The sequence below is a fragment of the Microchirus variegatus genome, assembly GCF_963457635.1.
Source record: "Microchirus variegatus genome assembly, chromosome: 22".
Classification (NCBI taxonomy): domain Eukaryota; kingdom Metazoa; phylum Chordata; class Actinopteri; order Pleuronectiformes; family Soleidae; genus Microchirus; species Microchirus variegatus.
In genome coordinates, this window is record NC_139823.1 from 19,490,002 (window position 1) to 19,499,867 (window position 9,866).

The 9,866-nt window shown below is 46.2% G+C and overlaps 1 protein-coding gene across 1 annotated transcript; it reads left to right on the top strand.

The window, feature by feature from the left end:
- The first annotated feature begins 2,134 nt into the window (after positions 1 to 2,134).
- On the top strand, positions 2,135 to 9,661 carry dusp27 (dual specificity phosphatase 27). Its single transcript, XM_083908514.1, has 6 exons — positions 2,135 to 2,203; positions 3,466 to 3,602; positions 3,701 to 3,819; positions 5,733 to 5,961; positions 6,045 to 6,262; positions 6,337 to 9,661. Exons 2-6 carry the CDS (start codon positions 3,487 to 3,489, stop codon positions 9,063 to 9,065), a joined length of 3,411 nt encoding a protein of 1,136 aa, XP_083764640.1. The 5' UTR covers positions 2,135 to 2,203; positions 3,466 to 3,486; the 3' UTR covers positions 9,066 to 9,661.
- The last annotated feature ends 205 nt before the right edge of the window (positions 9,662 to 9,866 follow it).

Here is a 9,866-nt window from a genome sequence, read left to right on the forward strand (position 1 = left end):
ATGGAGGCAGCAGTGGATCAACAACTCCTGTGAACTCCTGTGTGCTGTGATGTTAAAATCACTGATTTTCTCAATGGACTTTGGTCTGGGAGAGTGAGTGGTTTACAAACTTCAGTTTCCTGTGAAAAAAAAACAAGGCTATATCTAGTTAAATGTCTTAAAAAATATTGTTTGTCAATTGATCTCATTGTTAGACAGACTTTTACAACAAGAAACTGAAGTTTGTAAACCACTCACTCTCCCACACCAAAGTCCATAGAGAAAACCAGTGATTTTACAGGAGTTGTTGATCCAGCTTTTAAAAATCCTGCATTTTGATTTTCCTCAGTGACACAAAGTGACCACACGAGGCAGCAGTAGACCAGCAGCTCCTGTGTCCCTGTGAGCTAAAATCACTGATTTTCTCTATGGACTTTGGTGTGAGAGAGTGAGTGGTTTACAATTGTCTGTCTAACAGTGAAGATAAAGACGTGAACACGTTCTTAAAGATATCGTAGACTTTAAAGATTTTATTTCAGGTGTAATTCTATTAAATGAGAGTAAGAGGGTGACATTTTATTGAGGAAAAATAACAATAAATCTATAAAAAGTAAGAAAAAAAGTCACGATCACATTTTCACATCACATCTTTATCTGTGCTTTTCTTTAAAAAAGTCACTTTCAGGTTCGTACCTCAAGAAAAAAGTGCAATGTCCTTGATTGACAGCTGTGGTGTGCTGTGTTTACAGTTGTAATGTTACACAGGTAAATAAGCTGCTTCTCTTCAACGACACCATGTGTGTGAGTGTTCACTGACCTGATGATTCTGTCCTCACTCCTGCTACTGTAAACTCAGCTTTGTTCACATTTCTCCTGCTTTTACATGTTGGCAAAAAAAGTGCCAAAAAAAAACTCAGTTACAGAAAAGTGACGCCGACGCCTTTGAGCAAAGACGAGGCTCAGAGCGGCGGGTTTTTCACCATCACTTCTGACTCTTTTACGCCTTCACAGTGAGGGGAAAAGTGTTGACGCTGAGTTGATGATTTCACTGGTTTTGAAACGTGATTGAATTTAATGTCAATGTTTTCTAAATGGACTTTAACAACAGGAGAGTGAAGTTTGTAAAATAACTCACTCACTCTCTCACACCAAAGCCCATAGAGAAAACCAGTGATTTTAGCTCACAGGGACACAGGAGCTGCTGGTCTACTGCTGCCTCGTGTGGTCACTTTGTGTCACTGATGTTAATCGAAACGTGGGTTTTCAAATGCCGAATTTTACTAAATAATATTATAATAATATTTGAAAATCAGTGATGGAGGCAACAGTGGATAAACAGCTCCTGTGTCCCTGTGATGTTAAAATCACTGATTTTCTCTATGGGCTTTGGTGTGGGAGAGTGAGTGGTTTAAAGTCTGTCTAACACTGAGATCGATTGACAAGCAATATTTTTACGACATTTAAGAACGTATAGCTTTGTTTTTTTAACTGAAAACTGACGTTTGTAAACCACTCACTCTCTCACACCAAAGTCACTCACTCTCCCACACCAAAGTCCATAGAGTAAACCAGTGATTTTAACATCACAGCACACAGGAGTTCACAGGAGTTGTTGATCCACTGCTGCCTCCATCACTAACTTTGTAAAATTCGGCATTTGAAATCCTTATGTTGGATTAACTTCAGTGACACAAAGTGACCACACGAGGCAGCAGTAGACCAGCAGCTCCTGTGTCCCTGTGATGTTAAAATCACTGGTTTTCTCTGTGGACTTTGGTGCAGACAGAGTGACTTTCTCAGTCCTCACCTGTGATCATGAAGATGTTGTTGTGTGTTTGTCTCAGTGATCTGTTGATGTGCCTTCACTTCTAAATGAATGTTCCGCCTCACTCACACACACACACACACACACACACACACACACACACACACACACACACACACACACACACTGTGTGTGTCCTCTCACACTCGTGCACTTTGGGTTTTTTTCTTTAATGCAATAAACATGTCTAAAGTTTGTGAAGGGTTTATTATTTCTGACAAGTGACAGAGTCATAGGTGTCAGGTGACACTGGGGGGGGGGTCTCTCTCTCTCTCTATGTCTCTCTCTCTCTCTCTCTCTCTATGTCTCTCTCTCTCTCTCTCTCTCTCTGAGTCACTGTGACCGTCATCAGCCTCAGAACAAACCACCTCCTCCACTCTGACCACTGTACACACAGAGGTAAGAACACACACACTCTCTCACACACAGAAGAGGTTTTTATTTCAGTGTGTGATACCGTTGTTCAAAGTTTGTTGTTGTTGTGTTACTTTAAAGTAGTTTGTTCTGTTCTGTCAGTGATCTGCTGCTCTCAGGCCTGACACACACACACACACACACACACACACACACTGAGGCAGCTGTCACTTCAGGTATAAATAGACTGCGAGGCTTCACACACACACACACACAGACACTAACTCACACAGTCTATGACAGTGATGTCAGTTACTTTTTAAAAGAAATCAGATTATAACAGCAGCTCAGTCACAGTCAGTCAGTGCTCACACTGGTTACTGTTGGTTAGTGTTGGTTAGTGTTGGTTGTTTCACTGGTTGTGGTCGTTTTTTTTTTTTGGTAAGTTGTGGTAAATGAGTCAGTTGTTTGGCTCATTGTGTGTTTTGGTGTTTGTGGTAAATGAATGTGTTGTGTTGTGTTTGGTTGGTTGACTGTTTTTATGGTCAGTTGCTTGGGATTCTTTAGTTTTGTTGGTTGTGGTTTTCTTTTGGTTAGTTGTGGTTGATGAGTTGACTGGTTGATAAGTTGGCTGATTGTGTTTTCATGGTTAGTTGGTTGACAGTGGTTAGTTGGTGTTGTTCAGTGTTGGTTGTTTTTGGGTAGTTGGTTGTGGTTAGGTTTGGTGTTAGTTGTTTTACTGGTTGTGGTTGTTGTGTTTTTGGTAAGTTGTGGTAAATTATTTGGTTGGTTGACTGTTTTTTATGGTTAGTTGCTTGAGGTCAGTTGTTTTGTTGGTTGTGTTTTTTTTTGCTTAGTTGTGGTTGATAAGTTGACTGACTGTTTGTGGAAAATTAGCTGGTTGTGTTTGTTTGTTTGGTTGGTTAGTATTACTGGATTGGTATTGGTTGCATTGCAATTAGGTGTAGTTGGTTGTTTGTGGGTAGTTAGTTGTGTTTAATTAGTTAACTGGTTGGTTGATTGTGTTTTGGTGGTTAGTTGGTTGTGGGTTTGTTTGGTTAGTCAATTAGTTGACCTGTTGTGTTTTCTTGGTTTTTTGTTGATAAGTTGGCTGATTGTGTTTTGGTGGTTAGTTGGTTGTGGGTTTGTTTTGTTAGTTGTGGTTAATTAGTTGGCTGGTTGTGTTTTTGTGTTTTGTTGGTTGTGGTTGTCTGTTTGGAGTCAGTTGTTTTGTTGATTGTGGTTAATTAGTTGACCGGTTGGTTAGTAGGTTTGGTGGTTGACCAGTGTTCCTCCTCCCCGCTCAGAGCTGAGGGATCTGTGTTGCCATGGCGTCGTCCAGTGAGAGCGATGATGGTGGAGATCAGGCTGTTCCTGATGGAGGTGAAGAGGAGAGGAGCGTCAGAGGAGTCCAGGCTCACTACCTGCGTTGCTCCTCCCCCAGGTGAGACGCCACTTCCTGTTTCATGATGTTTCCTCCAGATTAAAAGCTGCTGACTGACTGACCACCTTCTTCTCTCTCTCTGTGTGTCTGTGTCTCAGTTTCTCCATGATGTCTGAGTCCAGATTCTCCAGCATCTCTGGTTCTGATGCCGCCAGCATCTACATGGAGCCCATTCACCTGTCGTCAGCCATCGCTGCCAAGAAGATCATCAACGAGGGTGAGACCAACGACTGTCACTGTTACGACTGTCTTTATCTCACTGTGAGACAGACTTTAACAACAGGAAACTGAAGTTTGTAAACCACTCACTCTCCGACACCAAAGCCCATAGAGAAAATCAGTGATTTTATCTCACAGGGACACAGGAGCTGCTGGTCTACTGCTGCCTCGTGTGGTCACTTTGTGTCACTGAAATACATCAAAATGCAAGATTTTTAATGCTGAACTGACAAAATCAGTCATTGTAAGTTAGTGATGGAGGCAGCAGTGGATCAACAACTCCTGTGAACTCCTGTGTGCTGTGATCAGTGAAAATCACTTGTTTTCTCTATGGACTTTGGTGTGGGAGAGTGAGTGACTTTGGTGTGGGGGAGTGAGTGGTTTACAAACTTCGGTTTCCTGTTGTGAAGATAAAGACGTGTTCTCAAGACATCACAGACTTAATCTGACGTGGATTTTATCAGATTAAGTGGCTAAAATGAGCTGCTTCTCAGTGTTGATGATATTTAAATATAGTTGTTAATTTGCATTTATGCAGATTAATGCAAATACGAATGTCTATTAGCATTAGTTACAATAACGCCTTGACATGACACGTAACAGCATCTTCTTTTCTGACCAATGTAGGTTTTAAATTCCATGTTTTTATAAAAGTACAGACTTTGAAAAAGGCAGAAAAACCTTTCCTGAGTTCATCTTCATCTTTAAATCAAATGAGAAGAAGAAGAATTCAGAGCAGGAATCAGACGAAAGTGACTTTTACATTCAATGACTCTAATTATCTCAAATGGAAGCAGATCCATGTTTCACTCCTTCACCTTGTTACCACACACAGATGTAAATGTTTCTCATTGTCACAGTGTGTGTGTGTGTGTGTGTGTGTGTGTGTGACTCCTGCTTCACATTAGCGTCACATTAGCGTCACATTAGCGGTGGAGCCGTGTTCCATCTCCATCAGTGCTGGTGAATATGAAGCGATGGTTAGCGCTCGCTCCATCGTCTCCATCGTGTACTTTATACAAATAGACTTCATGCTTTTACATGATGATGTAATATATGCAGCAGCTCCATAATTAATGCAAGTATGCCATGTGTTCTCCCACAGCTGGGTTCATACATACGATCATGACCATCTTTAATTTAAGTAGAAGAGTTTTTGTTCAAACTAATGTGTTATTATATTCTCACTGTCTCATTTTCCACTGATATCTATATCTTAAGAACATGTTCACGTCTTTATTTCACTGTTAGACAAACTTTAACAACTGGAAACTGAAGTTTGTAAACCACTCACTCTCCCACACCAAAGCCCATAGAGTAAACCAGTGATTTTAGCTCACAGGGACACAGGAGCTGCTGGTCTACTGCTGCCTCCATCACTAAGTTACAATATTATTATATAATTGTTTTGTCAAATTCGGCATTTGAAAACTCACGTTTCGATTAACCTCAGTGACACAAAGTGACCACACGAGGCAGCAGTAGACCAGCAGCTCCTGTGTCCCTGTGAGCTAAAATCACTGATCTTCTCTATGGACTTTGGTGTGGGAGAGTGAGTGGTTTACAAAAGTAACAGTGAAGATAAAGATGTGAACGTGTTCTTAAAGATATCGTAGACTTGAGTTTATTTGGTGTTCAGTGGCTCAAACTTTTATAGATTTTATTTCAGGTGAAATTCTATTAAATGAGAGTAAAAAGGTCACTTTTTATTGAATAAAAATAACAATAAATCTATAAAAAGTAAGAAAAAATCACACAAAGATCACATGTTGCTTCTCTTTATCTGTGCTTTTCTTTAAAAAGTCACTTTCAGGATCGTTTCCTGTTGTAAAAGTCTGTCTAACAGTGAAATAAAGACGTGAACATGTGACATAGACTTAAGTGGCTAAAAACCTCCTCCTTTCTCCTCAGAGCTGCCTCCTCGTGTGCGCACAGAGTCCATTCCAGACTCCATGTTAGAAACAGCCGAGGGTCTGATGGTGGAGGACCTCTACAACCGGGTCAGGGACATGATCGACGACCGCAGTCCCTACAACACTCCCTGTGTGCTGGACCTCCAGAGGGCCATGGTGCAGGACCGCCTGGAGTCTCCCATGAACCCCGTGGACGAGGTGTGGCCCAGCATCTTCATCGCTGAGAAGTGAGTGGCGTCCGCGGTCACTGAACACGACGGAGGAAGTTCACGAGTTCACGTTACAGACGTTCTGCGTTCTCCGTTCTCAGATCTGTTGCCGTCAACAAGGCTCGTCTGAAGCGAATGGGCGTGACCCACGTCCTCAACACCGCCCACGGCACCGGCGTCTACACGGGCGAGAGCTTCTACGCCGGCATGAACATTCAGTACATGGGCATCGAGGTGGACGACTTCCCAGACTCGGACATCTCCGCGCACTTCAGACCGACGGCCGAGTTCTTGGACGAAGCTCTGCTGACGCACAAAGGTGAGAAAGTCTTCGTTGTCTTAGCTAAAAACAACATCAGATCCAGGTTTGCTCACCGTGTTCTCCGCCTGCAGGAAAGGTCCTCGTGGTGTCCATGATGGGCATCAGTCGCTCTGCCGTCCTGGTGGCCTCGTACCTGATGATCTTCCAGCACATGTCCGTCATGGAGGCCTTGACGTCCGTCAGGAAGAAGCGCGCGATCAACCCCAACGAGGGCTTCCTGAAGCAGCTGCGAGAGTTCAACGATGCGCTGATGGAGGAGCGCGACGACGACGACGACACGCTCAGTCAGTGCTCGGTGATCGACGCTCGAGCCCGGGCTCGCATCTTCAACGAAGCTGGAGATGATGATGAGGAGGAGGAGGAGGAGGACACGGACAAGGAGGACGACCAGAGTATGGTCAAAGTCAAAGCTAACTCCATCATGATGGAGGAGGAGACAGATGGACAGAGTGTGATGAGCAGCGTGGCCTCCTCTGCAGCCGCCGCCGCTCTCAGGAGTGGACTGACCTCAGCTCATGGACCGGAGAACCAGGAACCGACCGGCGCTCCACAGGCGTTGGTCCTCCCCGACCGCGAGGCCAAGGACGACGACGACGACGGTCTCGACGGGATGATCCGCGAGTGGCAGCGCAGAAACGAGAAGTACCAGGACGACGACTGGCTGGAGGCGCAGCTGAACAGCGACGGCGAGGACGAGGAGTCTCTCGCAGGAGGACGACCCAAGAGGATCAGGGACGGCGCGGACGCCGACGTGGAGAGCGTCACCAGCGAGGACGTGCGAGCGGTGAAAGAGCGGCTGAAGCGCCGCGGCAGGCGTCCGCCTTCGGACGCCGTGTCCACGTCCAGCTGCACCAGCTACTCCGATCTCTGGAAACAGAGGCTCAGAGAAATCGAGGAACAAGCCGCCGCTCGATACCGCAAGAAAGACGACGAGGAGGAAAGTGAGAGCACCGCGACAGAAGATGGAGGAGGAGGAGGAGGAGGGAGGAAGAAGATTGACGAGGAGGTGCAGAGCATCCTCTCCGACACCAGCTCCATGTACAACTTCTGCCACAACAACAAGGAGAAGCTGACGCCTCTGGAGCGCTGGCGCATCAAGAGGATCCACTTCGGCTGGAACAAGAAGGAGAACGAGGACGGAGACGGGAGTTCCGCAGGAGACGGAGAAAAGAGCGAGGGAGGCGCGGCGAGGACGCCGTCCTTCCAAGACGTCAACCTGACGGCGTATCAAGCGTGGAAGCTGCGGCAGCAGAGGCGCTACGGCGAGGAGAACCCCGACGAGATCCTGGAGATGAGTCGAGGCGAGGACTCCGCCACGGTCAAACGGAGGCAGAGACGAGAGGAGGTGCTGGAGCGATCCAAGAAGACCTTAGAGGAGAGTCAGTCTCTGAGCGGCTGGGACGACGAGAGCTGCGTCAGTGGAGGAACGATCCCTCTGTCGGCCTTCTGGGCTGGAGCTGGAGTCACAGGAGCTCCCAGCGTCTCCAACGACGACACCGTGTCCACGCTGAGCGGCAGATCCTCCGTCATATCTTCAGTGTCGCAGCCTCGCAGCAGCAGATCAGCTCTTCCTCTTCGTACATCCACCCCGGTTCCTCCCATCCTGCCCGTCCCAACCGTCCAGGGTCCAGGAGGAGAACCCATGGTCAACCTGGCCAGCATCCAGAACTGGATCGCTAACGTTGTGACGGAGACCATCAAACAGAAGCAGAGTGAGATGAGTCTGCCGCCTCCTTCGCGAGCAGCTTCAGAGCTGAGCTTTGGAGGAGCTCGCAGTGTGATCTCCAGCCGAGGAGGAGATGAAGATAAAGCGTCTTTACTGAGCGGAGCTTCTTACTCTGGAGGTCGAGGTCGAGCCGAGTCGCTCCTCTCAGGAGGAGGAGGAGGCTCCAGCAGCCTCTCGGGTCTCAGCGCTAAAGGCTCGGTGTTGGACTCCACCTTCAGCTTGAAGAAGAAGAAGATCACCACCACCAGTGTTCCTCTCTTCAGCCTCTTCCAGGACCAGGTGGACCTGGGCAAACTGGACGCCATGGACAAGGAGATCAAGTCTGGAATGAGGGACAAAATGGCCACCTACGAAAAGAAGAAGATCCTGGAGGACAACAAACGCAGCACACTGTACAAGAAGAAGAAACCAAAGGAGGAGGAGGAAGAGGAGGAGGAGGAGAGGAAGAGGAAAGAGGAGGAGTTTCTGGAGGAGGCAAAGAAGAAGGAGAAACCTGTGAGGACGTACGGTCTGTCGGGCTGTTTGAACCTGAAGACGGCGCTGGAGAAAGACAAGGACACCAGCGTGGACGACTGGCTGAGGAGCGTCAGGCCTCCTCCGAGGAGATCAGGAGCTGCAGAAGATCCCTACGATGATCTGGACGCCTCCGCTTCTGAATTTGATTTCCGCAGAGATGAAGAGGAGGAGGAGGAGGAGGAGGAGGAGACGTACGGCTCCAGGTTCAGATCCAGATTACGAGCAGATCTGACCGGCGACGACGCAGATTATTCCTGCAACGGCTTCAGCTCCAGCAGAGCGAGGAGGACGTACGACGACGACGAGGCTCAGCAGAGCTACGACGACGTCTCCACCAGGAGGCGATACGCTGAGACTGAGGGCGGAGCCAGGAGAGGGAGGGCCACCAAAGAGGAGGAGAAACAGGAGCAGGAGGAGGAGGAGGACGTCGAGACCTTCATCGCTCAGACCAGGCAGAGGATCAGAGCTCGAGCGGCTGCAGAGGCCGAGGACGACGAGGTCCTCGCTGCGTGGAGAGAACAACAACAAGCTAAGTGTCAGAGTCGCAGAGAATCATAGAAAACATCGGAAACAGAAGCTTCTGCTTCATCCAGCGTTAGAACCTGAGTCTGAAGAACTGAAGCACCAGGGGGCGCTGTTTTCAAGGTTTAAAATCATCAGACGTCAGAATGTTAGTTTTGATTTTAAATGTAACCGATCACAATGTTTCAAAACTTTAGTTTATTCTTAGAGTGTTTTTTTTTTGAGGTGATCCAAAAAAACATCACATTTGCAGTACTCCTGCAAAGCCACACGAGGGCGCTCGTTCACTTTTCTAACACAGTTATAGTTTCAGCACAAGAAAAGGCCGTAATAATGACAGAATCTAACAAATACGTTAGGTTGCTAAGTTACGTCTTTATAGAATCCTGTGAACTCCAGCCTCGATGCATTTATTTGCTCTAATTTATTGAGTTTTTAACATTAACGTACGTTTATCTTTCAGAAATAATGACACTTAAATATTCAGAAACGTGTCATTGTCTGATTTTTTTTTTTTACTGTAAATTTGCTCCTAAACATTTGTTTTCTTTCCCCCAAATATGAGGTTTTTGAAACTCTTTGTACAGTGACGTAGTTTTATTCTTACAATAAAAACATCTGATAAATAATGAGTCATGACTGCATTGTGTGAGTCGTTGTGTGGAGAAATGATTGTCATTATAACATCAATACGTCCATTATTATTAGTCTCTGAATGTCATTCTTTAAATATAACCTTCATTAATCAGCTGTGACTGTTATCGTTAGATTAAATATGACATTTTTCTGGTGATATTTTCTGTGTCTTGTGTCTAAACATGACTTTATTTTTCTCTT